Source organism: Anomaloglossus baeobatrachus (assembly GCF_048569485.1).
Source record: "Anomaloglossus baeobatrachus isolate aAnoBae1 chromosome 5 unlocalized genomic scaffold, aAnoBae1.hap1 SUPER_5_unloc_14, whole genome shotgun sequence".
In the NCBI taxonomy this organism is placed as follows: domain Eukaryota; kingdom Metazoa; phylum Chordata; class Amphibia; order Anura; family Aromobatidae; genus Anomaloglossus; species Anomaloglossus baeobatrachus.
In genome coordinates, this window is record NW_027441789.1 from 511690 (window position 1) to 531187 (window position 19498).

At 47.8% G+C, this 19498-nt stretch overlaps 1 protein-coding gene across 1 annotated transcript in view; it reads right to left on the bottom strand.

Moving 5' to 3' along the window:
* The window catches only part of LOC142258863 (uncharacterized), a 38745-nt gene extending 24770 nt beyond the window's left edge, over positions 1-13975 (bottom strand). The window contains 5 exon segments of the mRNA XM_075331435.1: positions 133-223; positions 421-518; positions 602-725; positions 807-986; positions 13940-13975. Of these exon segments, the coding sequence (XP_075187550.1) occupies positions 133-223; positions 421-518; positions 602-725; positions 807-986; positions 13940-13975 (529 nt within the window).
* Between the last annotated feature and the right edge of the window lie 5523 nt (positions 13976-19498).

Genomic DNA, 19498 nt, shown 5'->3' on the forward strand with positions numbered 1-19498 from the left:
GAGGAGCATGTGGTTGTCTAGCAGCAGAATGGTGACCATTTGATATGGCCGGACTACAACCCTGATAAAGCAGCCACAGCCGGTGACTGAGAAGAATCTGTGACTTCTCTGCAGTTAGTGGTCACTACTCACCTGGGCGGTTATCTGTAGGAATCTCCTCTTTACTCCGCTCATCACCCCTCACATATGTCTCTGTAGTATTAATATGGGGCAGATCTTCCCCCTGAAACAAATATTGTAAAAGTCACAGACAGATGGAGAAGTTCCATCTATGATCAGCCCTAATCCTGCCATCTCCACCGCTCTCATTACACAAGTATAACACATATAATACTGGAGGATAAAACAAGACTGAGCACTAGACCTTCACAGCCGTCTACACATCATAGGGGGATTTCATGGCACCTTCTCTCCATCTACCTGATGATCCTGAGGAACATCGGGATCTTCTTGTTTACAGTCCTGTGGGAGAAGAGGACGGGGACATCTCTCTGGTGTTGTTCTCTTACTGGATAGACCTGGAGGAGACACATACAGGGACTGAATTCATTCCTTACATACAGATAATTATAGGCCGTGTGTATTTAGTCCTGTCTATTACCTGGTGATGTGAGGGGCTGGGGAACCTCCATCATGACGTCCTTGTACAGATCTTTGTGTCCTTCTAAATACTCCCACTCCTCCATGGAGAAATAGACGGTGACGTCCTGACACCTTATAGGAACCTGACACATACAATGATACCGTCACCCCCGATCCCTTCATAGCGTTACTGTATAATGTCCCAGCATTCCCAGCAGTGTCACCTCTCCAGTCAGCAGCTCAATCATCTTGTAGGTGAGTTCCAGGATCTTCTGGTCATTGATGTCCTCATGTATCGGGGGGTGAGGTGGAGGCCCCGTGATTGGGCTCAGGGGTCTTCCCCATCCCTCAGACACAGGGGCCTGACAGCGCTCACTAGAGGTCTTCTTCACTACTGTGTAATCCTGGTTATGGAGAGACACAGTAATAAATCTCACTCCAGACATTTCCAGAGTCCTCACCTCTCCAGTTCTGTCCATCTGTTATTCCCATAGATAAGAATGATGTAATGTGACGTCATCAGAATCTCTCACCTCTCCAGTAAGCCGGAAGAGGATCTCTAGGGTGAGGTGTAATATCCTCTCCGCCATCTTGTCCCTGTCCATATCCATCCTTCACGGGGCAATCAGGAGAATTCTCTTCTATAGAAGATCTCCACTGAGAGGATCCGATATTGTAGGGACCTGAATGGGGAGAAGATGACGATGGAACATCATAAAGAATCCGCTGTAATAATACAATTACTGGAGATACAAGAAATCTCCTTCACTATAGGGAAAACCCTGAGAATAGAACAAGATGGAGACGACATTTCCCAGTACAGAGGCCAGAATATCAGCAGAACGTATGTGACCGAGACAGATAGAGCCGCCGCCATTATATCTGAGGAGACGAGAGGAACCTCCCCCGCCCCAAATAGTCTCAGAGCTGAAGGGGTTAATGCCGCCTGCCCCAGTAATGGGGAATCTCCACACACCTCCACCTGCAGAGCCGCACACTAGATATATGGCTGCTCTGTGCTTCCAGGACCTGTGATGATGTCACATGGAGGGGAGGAGTCAGGGGTCACATGGTCAGCTCCTCAGTGTATGTTATTCGCTGTTTCACAGTTGGCAGCGTTGTGATGTAACGCTCTGAAGTGATTGTTCTCCACGTTGTAGGAAATCCCCATGGATAACGTCATCTGCGCCCCAAACACTGAGGCCAGGATTTCCCGGCTGAGGACGGGGTCTTGAATGTCTTTTTCTGGGGCGAGCCTTTGTGCTGATAATCCATGGACTGACGTTTCGGCTCCAGTCCGTAGTGCAGTACACAAGCTTCATCTCCTGTCACAATTGAATGCAGAAAGGCGTCACCTTCATTCTCGTCTGTGGCTTTCATGTCAGACGTCAGCATCCGGGGCAGCCATCGTGCACAGATCTTCCCATAACCAAGCAGAGCAATAATGTGACTACACGTTCCTGTGAAATGCCGATTGTGCTTACAATTTCTCTCTGAGTGATATGACCATCATCCTGAGTCTACGTTTTCCATGTGTAACTCCGTGGTTGCTGTCACAGGACGTCCAACTCTTTCTTTGTCACACAAGTTAGATGTTCCCGCCTCACCATCTTTAATCTTACTACTGGCCCAACGACGCACAGTGCACATCAGCACAATCACCATACACCGCTTGTATTCTCTGATGGATCTCCTTTGGGGTGACACCTGCTGCTGTCAAGAATTCAATGACCGCACGTTGTCTAAATCACATTGACCGACCGTCTGCACAGGGTTCATTCTTTACACTGTAATAACACAACCGTTCATTGATAAGGTTTCCTGTCAACTGGAGCTGTAGAGGAGAGTCTACTGAACAGTCCAGTACCTGCCCCATACCAGCGCTGCCATCTGAGAGGAGTTATGAAGGTGGAGATATTACTTTTCATTCAACCCTCATATTATTTTGTTTTTGGCCTTACAGCCCCATTTCTCTGGCCTGCGCTCAGTCCCAGGGGTCCTGCACTCTCTGTGTTATAGATTTGGGGCGTCTCCGTAGACGTTTTTCAAGGCCTTTCCCTTAGAGCGTGCTCACACTGTTGTATATTTTCTCATATATCAGACTCGAGTGTGGAGCCGAGTGTCATTCACTATAATTAGATTCCATCATAAGCAAGAATCAAATAACAGGTGCGGAGAAGATGGACAGATTAAGGGGTTTATCCATCTTTTTAGTAACTATTACGCTACATAGATACATGTAGGTTGATACCAACTACTTACCTGCTCTGCTGTGAGCTCCTCTCTCTTTGCACAGAGGTCATGTTAGATAGTTGCATAGGTTGAAAAAAGACCTTGGTCCATCTAGTTCAACTTTCCTCCACCAATTTTACATTTTGATATTAAGTCATTTATAACCGACAATGTTGTGTACTGAGGAAATCCAACTCTTTTTTTAAAAGCTGTTAGTATGTGCCATTACTACCTCTTGTGGTAGGGCATTCCACAGTCTGACTGATTTAACTGTAAAGAACCCTTTCCTATTTAGCTGCCGGAATCGCTTTTCTTCCACTCGCAGTGAGTGCCCCCTGGTCCTTAGTATTATCTTTGGAAGAAATAAGTCATGCGCCAGTCCTTTATATTGACCACACATGTATTTATACATATAAATGAGATCTCCTCTGAGACGTCATTTTACTAAGCTAAACATATCTAACTTTTTCAGCCTCTCATCATATCGGAGGCCTTCCATTCCTTGTAGTAGTCTACTTGCCCGCCTTTAAACTGACTCTAAAGCGGGCTTTACACGCTACGACATCGCTAATGCGGAGTCGTTGGGGTCACGGAATTCGTGACGCACATCCGGCCGCATTAGCGATGCCGTTGCGTGTGACATCGATTAGCGATTTTGCATCGTTGCAAAACAGTGAAAAATCGCTAATCGGCGACACGGGGGTCCATTCCCAATTATCGTTACTTCAGCAGTAACGAGGTTGTTCCTCGTTCCTGCGGCATCACACATCGCTGCGTGTGACGCCGCAGGAGCGAGGAACGTCTCCCTACCTGCCTCCCGGCCGCTATGCGGAAGGAAGGAGGTGGGCGGGATGTTACGTCCCGCTCATCTCCGCCCCTCCGCTGCGATTGGGCGGCGGTTCAGTGACGTCGCTGTGACGCCGCACGGACCGCCCCCTTAGAAAGGAGGCGGTTCGCCGGTCACAGCGACGTCGTCGGACATGTAAGTATGTGTGACGGCTCTGGGCGATGTTGTGCGGCACGGGCAGCGATATGCCCGTGTCGCGCAACAGATGGGGGCGGGTACGCACACTAGCGATATCGGGACCGATATCGCAGTGTGTAAAGTAGCCTTTACTTCTGTATGTCCTTCTTAAAATGTGGAGCCCAAAACTAGATCCCATATTCCAGATGTGGCCTTACAAGTGATTTATAGAGGGGTAACAATACATTGGGATCACGGGATCTAATATCTCTTTTTATACACCCTAAAATCTTGTTTACTTTAGCAGCTGCTGCTTGACATTGAGTACTGCTGCTCAGCTTATTTGTAATCAGAATACCCAAGTCCTTCTGTTCTTTAGCCCAAGATTACTTCCATTAAAAGTATATGCAGCTACAGGATTACTCTGTCCTAGGTGCATTACTTTACATTTATCAACATTAAATCTCATTTGCCAAGTATCTGCACATTCTGACATCTTATCCATATCGTTTTGTAACATTTTACTATCAAGGGCAGTTTTTAATATCATACATAGTTTGATGTCATCAGCAAAGACTGACACTTTACTATCAATCCCATCCACAAGGTCATTAATAAAGAGATTAAAAAGGATTGGTCCTAGCACAGATCCCTGCGGTACCCCACTGCTAATTATAGCCCATTTAGAGAATATACCATTTAAGACTACTCTTTGTTTCCTATCTTTTAGCCAATTCCTTACCCATGTGCATATAGTTTCCCCTAGTCCCTATTACTGGAGCTTTAGTATAAGGCTATTATGTGGTACAGTATCAGATGCCTTTACAAAGTCCAAATAAATCACATCAGCTGCATTACCAATATCCAGGTTTGCACTTACCTCCTCATAGAACCTCAACATGTTGGTTAGACATGACTTATCTTTCATGAATCCATGCTGTCTGTCAGTTATTATATTATTTTTTTCAATATTTTTCCATGTCATCTCTTAAAATGCCCTCAAAAACTTTGCATGCTACTGATGTCAGAATTACTGGATGGTAGTTGCCTGGATCCACCCTCTTACCTTTCTTAAATATCGGTACCACATCAGCAATCCAACAATCCTGAGGAAAAAATCCTGTTACAAGCGAGTCTAAGAAGATGAGATACAGTGGTCTGTCAATTACTGAGCTCAGTTCCCTCAATATTTGTGGATGAATGCCATCTGGCCCAGCGGATTTGTCAATGTTTAATTTACTCAGACGCAGGCGTACTTCTTCTTGTGTTAAATTAATATCAGGTGGTGAACTTTGATTTTTGACTTGTTGAATGATCCCTGAAACAGTCTTTTCCTTGGTGAACACGGATGAGAAGTGACTGTTTAATATCTCAGTCTTTGCTTTGTCCTCTATAATTAACTTGTTACTATATTTTAACGGACCAATACCATCCTTTGTTTTCTTATTTGGCATTAATGTATTTATAACAAATTTTGGGATTTATTTTAATGTCCTTGTCGATTTTTGTTTCAGTAGCTAATTTTGCTTCCTTTATTTCTTTTTTACGTTTTCTATTGAGATCCTTATGATCTTGAAATGCTATTTCTGTATTCTCACCCTTCAAGATTTTGAATGCCATTTGTTTTTCTTTTATTATACTGTCACGCTCCCCGGCTCCCCTGTCACGCTCTCCGGCTCCCCTGCCACGCTCCCCGACTCCCCTGCCACGCTCCCCGGCTCCCCTGCCTCGCTCCCCGGCTCCTCTGCCAGGCGTCCCCCGCTCCACAGCCTCCATGCCCCATCACCTGCGGTCCCCAGGCAGCCCGGTCCCCGCTCCCGGCGCCCGTTGGCAACTCTGCCCCAGCCCGGCTCTCCTGCCTCCTGTTCACCGCTCCCTGCTCTGGCTTCTGGCACCCGGGCCTCGCGCATGCGCATTAGGGCGCGCGCGCGGTCATTGACCCTCTCTTAAAGGGCCAGTGTCCTCCAACAGGATATTGAAGAATCAGGTACAGGGTATATAGGGAGATCCTTTCCAAGTGGGTGGGGCCTGTTCTTCGTGTTTTGCTAAGCTAGGAGTCAGGTCTCCTTGTGTCTTGTGGTATACTTACCTATCTCTTTCCTAGAGCCGCTCCTGCCTCGCCAACCGGTCCTGACGATACCCGAACCCCGAACGGTGACGGTCTGCCATCCCGTCAGTTCATACCATCTCCAATCCCTGTGGTGACCCGTCTTCTCGCTCCGTCGGTTCCGGACTCTGCCTGACGTCATCTCGGCCTCCGAACCTGAGCTCCGTCACCCGGACCACCTTCAGTGACTCCGTGGTCCCAGGGACTTCTACACTCCACTCCTCTGAACGGACTGTCCTGCTACCCGTAGTGCTCCGGCTACCGGGCACCTTGCCTTCGGTAAGGTGTTCAGCCCAGTGGATCCACCTCCTGGGTCTGCCCATCCACCTGGCCCTAACATATACTTTGTACAGTCTTATTTATCCATAGAGGTGTTGTTTTTATTCCTAGACATTTTTTACTAGGAGGTATACCGTATTTTTCAGACTATAAGACGCACCGGACTATAAGACGCACCCTGGTTTTAGAGGAGGAAAATAGGAAAATAAAACTTTAAGCAAAAAAATGTGGTTATGACACACTGTTATGGGGCGAGGATCTGCTGCTGACACTGTTATGGGGGTAATGTCCCCAAATTCTCTACTAAGGTACCCCATCCTGGTAATGAGCCCCCTGCCTTGTATATGATCCTGCTATAAACCCCCATCCTGCTCATATACCCCCATCCTGCTCATATACCCCTATCCTGCTTATATACCAGCATCCTGCTCATATTCCCCCATCCTGTTCATATACCCCCATCCTATTGATATACCCCCCATCCATCCTGCTCATATTCCCCCATCCATCCTGCTCATATACTCCCATCCTGTTCATATATCCCCCTCCTGTTCATATATCCCCATCCTGTTCATATACTCCCATCCTGTTCATATACTCCCAACCTGTTTATATACCCCCATCCTATTGATATACCCCCCATCCATCCTGCTCATATTCCCCCATCCATCCTGCTCATATACTCCCATCCTGCTCATATACTCCCATCCTGTTCATATACCCCATCCTGTTCATATACCCTCATCCTGTTCATATACCCCCATCCTGTTCATATACCCCCCATCCATCCTGCTCATATACTCCCATCCTGTTCATATACCACCCATCCTGTTCATATACCCCCCATCCATCCTGCTCATATACTCCCATCCTGCTTTATGCCCCCATCGTGCTCATATACCATCCTGGTATATGGTCTGTATCCTATAGCACAGAGAAAAAAAAACAAACGGGGGGGCGGAGCTGGACATGGCCGAGTGAGGACGCTACTTGCTGGAGCTCCTCTAAATAAACCCCTATAGTGCCGGTGTACTATCTATAATGGGCAAATCTGCTCCAAAGAAGAAAAAGCCCAGCACCTCAGGGCAGCCCCCTGCATCCCAGGGCAAAATTGGGGCTTACCTCACCCGTAATAGGGAGCCTGGGACCCTGCCACAGCCAGGAAGGGAACTGCGGCCTGCAGGGCTTGAAGGAAGCACCATCCCGGTGCCCGAGGGGGCGACAAGCCTGGAGTCCCAAAGGAGACAAGAAGCAGCAGAGGCCCCCCACGATCCGGGAAGACCCTCCAAAAGACCCATGGCGGCGGCGGGAGCTGGCGGATCCACCACAACGGGAGACGCGGTACCGCCAGCGGCGCCATTCCAAGATGGCGGCCGCGACCTGGAGACGCTAGCAGGCGGACCAGGGCTGGAGGCCGGACCGACCACGAGCGCGGCTCTACCCACCTTGCCCTCCGCTGCGCCTCTGACGGAGCCGGGGAGCCCTGCCATCCTGCCTGCAGCCGGCGCTGGTGGAGCTGGGGGAAGTGTGGCGTGTGGGCGCGGGGCACACAGGTGCTCGGGCTCAGAAGATGAGTCACCGCTGCGGGCCCGAGCACTGAAGAAACAGGTGCTGCAGGAAGAAGCTGCACTGCAGGCACCAGCAGCCCTGTCCTCACCCACAGGCGCAGCGACCAGAGGTGAGAGGGGAATAGGAGCCGGTACTGGTGGCCTGCTGAACTATAAAGCCCAGGTACAGGGGTCTCAGGAAGAGCTGGGGAGCGGGACCCGAGCCAGAAGGGGGAGTAGCGGCATCAGCCTCTTATCAGGAGACACACGACCCCCAGGAGGACCTGGAAATAGTGGAGGGCCCCATGAACTTTGGATGGCTGCCAATGAGTCCTGGGGGATACCCCAGAGGGAAGTGCCCCCTCCCTCCCCAGATCAGTGGTCCACCGGATCCTCCTGGGCTGAGAGCCCAACTGCCGCAGGCGGGAACCTAGAAAGGGGCCCATTGATCCCCATGAATGGGGGTCCCAGGGTACTGGGGTCACCACCAATTTGTCATGCATCTATGCCACAAGTATGGGACGATATAAAGAACCCCCAAAACACACAAACGCTAATATATGGTCCAGCCTTGCAGGATTCTTTCTATGCATACCCCACTATACCTCACGCTGCCGCCTCGAGAGGCGAGGATCGCCCGGCATCCCTGGCAGACCTGCGGGCACTGTTACAAGCAATCCCCACCAAGAACGACATTGCAGCATTGGCCAATCAAGTAGTGGCGGAGTGTAAACAGGAATTTATCCAGCTGCGGCAGGATCTCTCCTCACTTACTCATAGGGTTGACACCCTGGCGGAGCAACAATCAAATTCCCAGATGTCCATTCAATCTATCCAGGAGACTGTAGAAAACCAATCCAAGCAACTATTTGCCCTTCAACAACATGTGGATGACTTAGAAAATAGAAACAGACGGAATAATTTACGAGTTAGAGGTCTCCCGGAATCTATTGCTGCTCCTGATATTCCCGCTGCTCTCCGTGCCATTTTTAACAATCTGCTAAAGAGACCACCGGGAGCTGCCCTTGAACTTGATACAGCCCACAGGGCTCTACGCCCTCCAGATCCAAATGACTCCCGCCTGAGAGATATTGTATGCAGAGTGCATTTTTTCGCTATAAAAGAGGCCATTCTACAAGCAGCCAGGAGGAAACAGAATCTGTCATACAATGGCTCTACTATCCGCATAATGCCAGATCTCTCACGACACACTCTGGCCCAACGTGCGACTCTTAAGCCCCTTCTTGATGTCCTAAAAGAGAGGGGTTTACCGTTCCGGTGGGGATTTCCATTTTCCCTTTCGGTACAGAAAGATTCCCGATGGATGGTCCTACGTTCCCAGAGGACCTCCCGGCTTTTACTGAGAGTCTGAATTTGCCAACAATCTCTATTGCAGCCTGGCCAACCACTCTACTCCAGCCTTGGGTGCCCAGGGAACGGCTTGCCTCTTCCAGACCAACTCCCCCTTTCGAGTCCAGCAGGGGGTTGCCTCCAAGAGGAGAACGGGGCCGCAGGGCGGGCCGTCCGCGGTAACCAATATGGAGGAAATTAATAGCTGAATACGCCTATATGACTTATTCTTTTTACAGTATTTTACAGTATTTTGAGTTGCTGGGCTTCCACACGTTGCATTCCAGTCTTTTCATAGCCCGTATTACATAAGCATTTGTCACTTTTACCGGTGTCTATGGTTATCCTTAATGTTTTTTAGTTTATATGGAGCTCTGCTCGGTTATGTCTGACATCCTTTCTCCCCAAATAGGTTGGGATCCCCTGTCCTGCCTAGATGAGGCGGATATGTTCCCTAGGAACGTTTGTTCAGATTTAGTTTGTTGTGCTAGGCTTTTTTTGCCTGTTGTTCTTATTGTTCTCTTCTCTCTCTTCCTTTATTACCTGCTACATTCTGCATTCCTTAAGTCTTCTTTTCTTTCTATCTTCAGCGGCTGGGCTGATCGTGTTCGATCCCTTCTCTTATATATTTCTAATATCCTATTTTTTTTATAGATGGCGGACCTAACCATCGCTTCTTTCAACACCAGGGGCCTCAATGTTCCGGAGAAAAGGTCACAGATATTGTATCATCTCCATAAAAGGAAGGTGAGGATAGCGTGTCTCCAGGAGACACACTTCAAACAAGGACATGCCCCTATTCTCAAAAATAAATATTACCAGACGTGGGTGTCCTCGGACAACCCTGACTCCCGCTCTAAAGTGGTGGCAATAGCCATCCATAAATCCCTCCCACATCAGATCCTAAAGTGCACGACAGATAGTCTTGGAAGATATATAATTCTTTCGCTGAGGGTGGGGACCCACATCTTCACAATAATTAACGCATACGCCCCAAATCAACGACAGGACAGTTTTATTTCCCGTTTGATCGACGTCGCGATTCCCCTGATACAGGGTACAGTGATTTTCTGTGGTGACCTTAATGTCACCCTAGACCCTACCTTAGACAACTCAAAGGGGAAATCTAGCATTGCATACTCTACCATTAAACGTATTAAAAAAGCTTTATTGCGCATTCAATTGTTCGACACCTGGAGAATACAGCACCCATCGGACAGAGACTATAGTTTCTACTCCCACACCCAGGATTCCTATAGTCGCCTTGATTACATACTAATACAACATAGCGCGCTCCCCTGGATCCAACACACAAAAATGGATAACATATTGTGGTCAGATCATGCGCCGGTTTATTGCACGATTGAGATCCCCTCTCTTTCGACCCCTAGAGGGTCGTGGCGGCTGAATGAGTCATTGTTACTGGATGAGCTTTGTGTTTCTGATATCCAAACCTCTATTGCAAGGTTCATGGAAGACCACTCGGTAGATGACACAGCCCCCACTTATAAGTGGGAAGCATTGAAATGTGTCCTACGAGGTATTTTTATTAAGCACGGGTCCCGAATCAAGAAAGAAAAGGCCCAGGATATAGTAAAAGCTCTCCATAGGGTTTCTGAACTGGAGCTCATCCACAAGCGAGCCTTATCGGCCACAAATTTACAAGCCCTCCTACGAGCTAGGTTTGAGGTTAAAAAATTGCTTGATTCCTCATATCAACGTCTAATGCAGGTGGGAAAGGGGAGGTTTTACGAGTTTGGAGATAAACCCGGCAGACTGTTGGCAAACGCGTTGAGGGAAGAGAGAGCCCACACCCTCATCCCCTGCATTAAGAACTCACGCGACGAATTACTTTACGCCACCCCAGACATCTCAAACACCTTCCACAACTATTATTCAAAGTTATATAATATACCTGCTGAACCCCCTAGCTCGGGTGAGGGGTACCCTTCAATGCCCTCACCTTTTAGATGTCTCGATAGCTCTGTAATCAATAGCTTGGAGAGCCCGTTTCTACTGGAGGATTTATTGGCAGTGATTCGCGACACTCCTGGCAATAAGAATCCTGGTCCCGATGGGCTCCCCGCTAAATTTTATAAATCTTTTTCAGAACAATTAGCGCCCCTTATGCTCCTTTCCTTTAATTCAATCTCAGAATCTGTCCCCTTTCCGTCCCAGTCCACCACGGCTCATATCTCGCTGCTCCGTAAGGCCGGAAAAGACCCCACGACGTGTAGTAGTTTTAGACCAATATCGCTTCTCAATGTAGATTTAAAAATCTATGCCAAGCTTTTGGCAAATAGACTTAGCCCCCTACTCCCTGACTTGATCCACTTGGATCAGGTCGGGTTTGTCCCTGGTAGAGAGGCAAGGGACAACACCATAAAAACTCTAGATTTAATCCAACACGCACACACTAAGAAACTCCCCTTGATGTTGCTGTCTTTGGATGCTGAGAAGGCTTTTGACAGGGTTTCCTGGCAGTCGCTTTCTCAGACCCTAGAGCATATATGCCTGGGACCGGTTTTCTCGTCTAAAATTATGGCTTTATATAATTCCCCGACTGCCCACCTTAAGATTAATGGCACTCTGTCGAGACCCTTCTCCATTCGAAACGGGACCCGACAGGGATGTCCCCTGTCACCGCTATTATATGTCTTAGTTATGGAACACTTGTTGTCGGCCATCCGGGCGAACCCGGACATACAGGGCATCAAGATCGCCAATCGGGAACATAAGTGCGCTGCCTTCGCCGACGATCTCCTTTTATATCTGTGTAACCCTACCACATCCCTCCCATCCTTAATGACAGTGCTAGACCGTTTTAGCAAGTGGTCCAATTTTAAAATCAATTTCGATAAATCACAGGCCCTAAATATATCTTTACCCCAATCAACTGTGAATGTTATAAAACCAAACTTTCCTTTCAGATGGCCACCTCATGGTAGTATTGGATATTTAGGCATTAAAATCCCTTCTGACCTGTCCAGGCTCTTTCAACTAAACTACCAAAGCTTCCTGTCACGGCTTGAGGAGGATTTAGCTCTGTGGCATAGGGGCACTCTCTCATGGTTCGGCAGGATCAGTGCACTTAGAATGACGGCCCTGCCAAGATTGTTGTATTTGATACAGACGGTCCCGGTCTATGTACCGGCAACCTATTGGGCCAAGATGCAACGTATATTCGGTCGATTTGTTTGGTCTGGAAGGCGCGTCCGTATAGGGAGTAGCATCTTAACTAGGACTAAGGGTGCGGGGGGAGCGGGATTGCCTGACTGCAGAAGGTACTACCTGGCAGCCGCCCATGCCAGGGTCCTAGACCTTTTACATAACTCTGGCTCTAAGCTTTGGGTTAGTCTGGCACAAAGTATGTGCCCCTTATCATTACCGACCCTGCCCTGAACCTGGCCGCTCCTCACCAAGCATAAGATTGAGATGTCCTATAGTACTAAACAAACATTGAAAACGGTCCACTCTGTGTCATCACGCAATCTCCTGATCCAGCCTAGAGGGCCCCTTATGCCACTGACCGATAACCCGGAGTTTTTACCGGGAGCATCATCAAACAATTTTCTGGGAAGCACGAAATTGAATCCTTTGAGACTAAACCGGGTGGCCCCGGGGGGTCCCTCCTCCCACTACGGGAGATGACAGAGAGCCATAATTTCAGACTACGATTCCATTTTGAATATGCCCAACTCAAACACTTCTTGACCTCACAAGACACTGTCGTGGCCCACCCTCCGTCCCAAACACCCTTTGAAGACCTTTGCACTGGTACCTCTGATACGCGCCATGCAATATCAAGAGTGTATAGGATTATGACGAGTGCAGTAGAGGTGTCACCTCCTCGCTTTTGTAAAGCATGGGAGTCAGAGCTCAATCAAATGATCTCCAAGAATCAATGGGAGCGGTGTTTCCGCCTGACCCACAGGTCCGTGGTTGCCACTAGGATGCAAGAAACCAGCTATAAAATACTTTCCAGGTGGTACAGGGTTCCGGCGTCTCTTCATGCATGGTGCCCCGAAATACCTGACACTTGCTGGCGCTGTGGAGCCCAAGGTGGCACCATGTCTCACATCTGGTGGCACTGTCCGAGCCTGTCGGCCTTTTGGAGCAAAGTACTGGCAGCCATACAGGAGGCCACAGGGATCGTAGTCCCCAGTCGCCCGGAGGCAGTCTTATTGTACATCTGTAGCATAGCGGAAAGGGTTTTTAAGAAATCTATCTTGGGCCACCTTCTCCAGGCCGCTAAGACAGTGATTCCTCGGCGCTGGAAAGATTCTAACCCTCCGACGTTTGACGAGTGGGTAACTGAAGTAAATGTGATTCACCGCATGGAAATGGTGATGGCCCAGTCACGTGGGCAAACGGTGGAGACAGCCACTAAGTGGTTCCAGTGGGAATCTTTCCTATCTAGTAAAAAATTTCTGGACCTAATTTGATCTCCGGAAGGGGGGCACTCTGGTTTGTTTCTTTTTTTTTTTTTTTCTATCTTTCAGACAGCTTACGCCACACTTTCAACAAATCTTAGCTCAATAGACATTGTATCAGTCCCGGTCGCTTCACCTTACTCTCATTCTGCTTTTTATCTCTCCTCCTCCTCTTCTGAACTACCCCTTCTTCTCTGGATTCTATGACTTTACTTGCCTTAACCTCCTCTTGTTGTTTTATCATTATCTAAGGCCTTAAATGATTATCTGTGTACCATTTCTGCCATCCATAGAATATTACAAAGCCCGCGAAGGCTTAGCATTGCATTGACTTTTGATTAGCATCATTGATACAACATGGATGTGTGTTCTAATACTGTATTCTTTTGAAAATTAATGAAATTTTAAATTGGAAAAAAAAAAAAAACCAAACGTTTATACTCACCTGTTCCTCACTCCATCCAGCACCGATTATCTTCATATCTGCGCCACTGATCTGTGTGTGTGGAGCCGTTCCCCTGCAGCACGCGATGTCTTCCTGTCTGTGCCGATCAGCTGATCAGCACAGATCAGCTGATCGGCACAGACAGGAAGACATCGCGTGCTGCAGGGGGACGGCTCCACACACGGGGACAGGTGAGTGCACTGATTAACTGCACCCCGCACTGATGATGACGCGCGGAGGGCAGTGAATACAGCCGCACATGATCACTCCAGGCTGTATTTGCCAGGGGTGATCATGCGGACCGGCTCTTTACTATGCGCGCGTCCCCGCTCGTCCTCCCGCCCACCTGTCAGTGTCGGCTTCTGCGCTGAGAAATGGGCGGGAGGATGGGCGTGTATATGTAATGAGCGGGCCCACGTGGTCACAGCAGGCTGCTACAGCCTGCTCGTGCCCCCGATGACCCGCTCCACCGCAGCACGCTCATTCCCGGCCGCAGCCCTATAGTCAGACCATAAGACGCACCCCCAACTTTCCCCCAACATTTGGGGGAAAAAAAGTGCGTCTTATGGTTCGAAAAATACGGTATTTTAGAGGACTCTAGTAGTATATCCTTAAACTTACCCCATTTATGTTCAGTATCCCCAGTTACTATGACTTTGTCCCAATCTACACAATGAAGCTCTTCCTTTAATTTGTTAAATCAGCTTTCCCAAAATTCTAGGTTTTAGGATTTCCCCTTTTAAATGTTCTATTGAATACTACTTTAAAGCTTACCATATTATGATCTCTGGTTCCCAAGTGCTCTCGGACCTGTAGATCTGAAATTGTATCCGGTCTATTTGACAGGACCAGATCTACCAAATTATCTCCCTTTGTCGGTTCATCTACCATCTGAGAGAGGAGATTGTCTTGAATAGTAGATAAGAACTTACAACTTTTAGCACAACCAGAAGATTCTATGTCCCACTGAATGTCTGGATAGTTAAAATCCCCCATAAAAAGGACCCGATTATTATTATTATTATTTGATGACTTTTCAATTTGTTGCAGTATTTCACCCTCTACCTTTCAGGTATGTTAGGAGGCTTATAGCAAACTCCAATTAGTAGCTTTCCGTTATTCCCCTCCCCATGTACATTTTCCCATACTGATTCTGCATTGTTGCAGTTCCCACCAATGTCATCATTGAGCACAGGTCTTAGGTTAGATTTTATAAATATACACACCCCTCCACCATTTTTGTCTTTCCTGTCTTTCATGAATGTAGTATAACCCTCTACGTTTGTCACCCAGTCATGGCTCTCATCCGGTTTCCATAATGCCCACCACATCATAATCCATGCATGACATTAGTCTCCAATTCATTCATTTTCTTTGCAAGACTTATTGCATTTGCCAGTAGACATTTAATAGTATTAACACATTCCTCACTCCTTGCCTCCCAACTTTCCTTGCATGTCCCAGACCCCCCTAATCCTTCATTGACCCCTACTGTTTCACTGTCTCTATATGCTCTATCTATTCCCTTATTTGTTCCACTACACTCCCTCCCCCCAAATCCTAGTTTAACCCCATAGCGACGGCCTAACGTCTCAAGACGTCGGAAAAACAGGGTACTTATTCTGTTCCGACGCTTTGAGACGTCAGGCCGGAAAAAGCTTGTAGCGCCCCCCCAGTGACGGAAAATCTTGGGGGTTTCAGCTAACGGAGCTAGCTGACACCCCTAAGATTATGAATCGGGGTGTTTTTTTTGGGTGTTTTTCTTTGGACCCCGATAATGTGATCGCCGGTATACACCGTATACCGCCAATCACATAAAAAAAAAGGCAAATAATACTGATTTCTTTCTCATCTGACATGATCAAACATGTCAGATGATAAAGAAATATAAGCCCCTAGTGCCCCCAAGGCCCCCGGTACCTGAGATTCCCCCCCACCCCTACCCCTCCTCCGGAACATTCAAAATGGCACCGAAGTGCACCGAAAACTGCCGCCGGCTCTGCATTCATTTACCTCGATCTGAAATGATCAAACATTTCAGATCGCAGGGAAATGTCCTCCCCCTGACCCCTCTTCCGGGACACCGGAGCACTCTGGTCCCCCAGAGCCCCCTCCGGTTCTCCAGAGCCGCCCCCCTTCTCCCCTCTGGAGCATGCAAGATGGCGGCGCGCAGCGCACAGTAGCGCGTGGCCACATTCATCCTGCTCTTTCTGCCGCATGTGACACGTCACATGCGACAGAAAAGTTGTCCCCAGGTCCCGCCAGGTCTCCCGCCATCACCCCCCATCAGCCCCCGGTCTTCCCCGTTACCTGGCTGCTGTTCCGTCCCCGCGATCACTCCGCCTCCTTCTGGAAAGCTGGCGGCGCATGTGCAGACAGCGGCTGTCAGCTGGATCCTTGCAAGCAGGGACGCTGACCTCGTTGCTGCACATGCTGCTGTACTGTTGACCAGGGGAGCGTGAGTGCAGTAATCTGCAGCCACACTCCTCACATGAAGAGCCTGCTGTTCTAGAAAATGGGGGGTACGTTCTGTGAGTGTGCCCCTCATATTCTGGAATGAGGTTACTGCAGGTCACTCTGCCCTAGGTTGGACCGGGGCAGTGTGAGTGCAGTATTCTCAGATTACTGCACCCACACTGCTCATGGAGAGCTTGCTCTTCCAGAAAATGGGGGATACGTTCCCTGAACGTGCCCCCCATATTCTAGAAGGTCCAGAGTCGTCGTGGGACCTCCAAAATGGATTACAGCGACCGGAATTTGTTTATTTTCAATAAATTGGTGAAAGAGGGAATGTTTCGGGAAGTGTTTTTTGAAATAATTTTTTTTTTTGTCTTTATTTTTTTCTATTACTGACTGGGTTAGTGATGTCGGGTATCTGTTTAGATGCCGTGACATCACTAACCCCAGGGATTGATGCCAGGTGACATTACAGCTGGTATCAACCCCGTATATCACCCCGTTTGCCACCGCCCCAGGGCGCGGGATGAGCTGGGGCGAAGCGCCAGGATTGGCGCATCTAATGGATGCGTCACTTCTGGGGCGGCTGCGGTCTGCTATTTTTAGACTGGGAAGAGTCAAATAACCATGGCTCTTCCCACCCTGAGAATACCAGACCCCAGCTGTCCGCTTCACCTTGGCTGGTGATCTAATTTGGGGGGGACCCCACGTTTGTTTGGGTTTTTTTTAAAAAAACGCCTGGGGAGCCCTCCAAATTGATCACCAGCCAAGGTGAAGCTGTCAGCTGTGGTTTGCAGGCTACAGCTGTCTGCTTTACCCTAGCTGGCTACCAAAAATAGGGGGGACCCCATGTCGTTTATTTTAATTATTAATTTTTTGGGGGGGCTAAATACAAGGCTAGGCACCCTTTAGTGCCACATAAAAGGCACTAAAGTGCGCCAGCTTAGAATATGCAGGTGGTGGGACGTTATATTTGTTTGACATCTATCCATTCATCCATTGTAGCATTTTAGGCTGTGCGCCCACAATCGGGGTTTGCAGCGTTTTGGGCGCAGAGTGTTTTCCCTGCGTCCATAATGCTGCGTTGTGCAGTAGAAGCACAGTGGAAGGATTTTTAGAAATCCCGTGCCCACTGTGCTTCTCTTCTCTGCAGCATACACTGACCTGTGGTGCAGCTTCCCGAGCCTCAGCATGTCAATTTATGCTGCGGAGACAAGAGTGTTCTCTGCAGGTAGCATAGAGCTCCACAGCAGCCTGAACCCAAATCGTGAGCATGGGCAGCTGCGTTCTCCCGTGGACAACACTCACATCTCTGCAGGAAGGCTGACACTGTGTACTAGACGCCGTGTCGCTGGATCATGGCCACATAGCTTAAAAGTGAGAAATTTGTTGCTACAGCAACATTTTTGTGAAGTACTTGTGGATTCAAAATGCTTACTATACTCCTGAATAAAATCCAGTTTCCAAAATGGAGTCACTTATGGGGGGTTTCTGCTGTATAGGTACCCAAGGGGCCCTGCAAATGTGACATGGTGCGCGCAATTTATTTCAACTTTTCCAGAATTCAAATGGTGCTCCTTCCATTCCAAGAGCCCTCCCATTTATCCAAACAGAGGTTTTTGGCCACATGTGGGGTATCCCTGTGCTCATAAGACATTGGATAACAACCTGTTGGGTCCACGGTTTGTTGTTGCCTCTTGAAAAAGTAAGAAATTTGATGCTAAAGCAACATTTTTGTGAAAAAAATGAAAATTTTCAATATGGCAACCTAAGCTTATCAAATTCTGTGAAGTACTCTTGGATTAAAACTGCTCACTATACACCTAGATAAAAGCCTTGAGGTGTCTTGTTTCCAGAATGGGGTCACTTGTGGGGGACCTCCACCTTAGGGGCTTTCCAAATGCAACATAGCGTCCGCTAATGATTCCAGCCAATTGTGCAGTCAAATGGCGCTCCTTCCCTTCCGAGCCCTGATGTGCACCCAAACAGTTTATTTTCATCACACATAAGTTATCAGCATACTCAGGAAAAATTGCACAATAAATCTTATGCTGAATTTTTTCCTTTTACACTTGTAAAAAAAAAGGCTACCTGGTTGAAGTAACAATTTTGTGGTAAAAATGTATTTTTTTATTTTCACAGCTCAACATTATAAACTTCTGTGAAGCACCTGAGGGTTCAGGCTACTCACCAAACATCTAGATGAATTCCTTCAGGGGTCTATTTTCCAAAATGGGGCCACATGTTTGGGAGCTTCACTGTATAGGCACCTCAGGGGCTCTCCTAATGCAACATGGCGTCCACTATTGATTCCAGACAATTTTGCAGTCAAATGGCACTCCTTCCCTTCCGAGCCCTGTCATGCGCCCAAACAGTTGATTTCCACCACATATAAGGTATCGCCAAACTCAGGAGAAATTGCACAATAAATTTTATGCTGAATTTTTTCCTTTTACTCTTGTAAAAAAAAAAAGCTACATGGTTGAAATAACAATTTTGTGGTAAAAATGTATTTTTTTATTTTCACAGCTCAACATTATAAACTTCTGTGAAGCACCTGGGGGTTCAGGATACTCACCAAACATCTAGATAAATTCCTTGTGGGGTCTATTTTCCAAAATGTGGACACATGTTGAGGAGCTTCACTGTTTAGGCACCTTAGGGGCTCTCCTAATGCAACATGGCGTCCGCTATTGATTCCAGACAATTTTGCAGTCAAATGGCACTCCTTCCCTTCCGAGCCCCGCCGTGTGCCCAAACAGTTGATTTCCACCACATATAAGGTATCGCCAAACTCAGGAGAAATTGCACAATAAATTTCATGGTGATTTTTTTCCTGTTACCCTTGTGAAAAAAAGCTACCTTGTTGAAATAACAATTTTGTGGTAAAATTTTATTTTTTTATTTTCATGGCTCAACGTTATAAAATTCTGTGAAGCACCTGGGGGTTTAGGGTACTCACCAAACATCTAGATAAATTCCTTGAGGGGCCAAGTTTCCAAAATGGGGTCACTTGTGCAGGGTTTCTGATGTTTAGGTACCTTAGGGGACCTCCAAATGCGACATGGTGCACGCAATCTTTTTCAGCCAAATTTCCTTTCC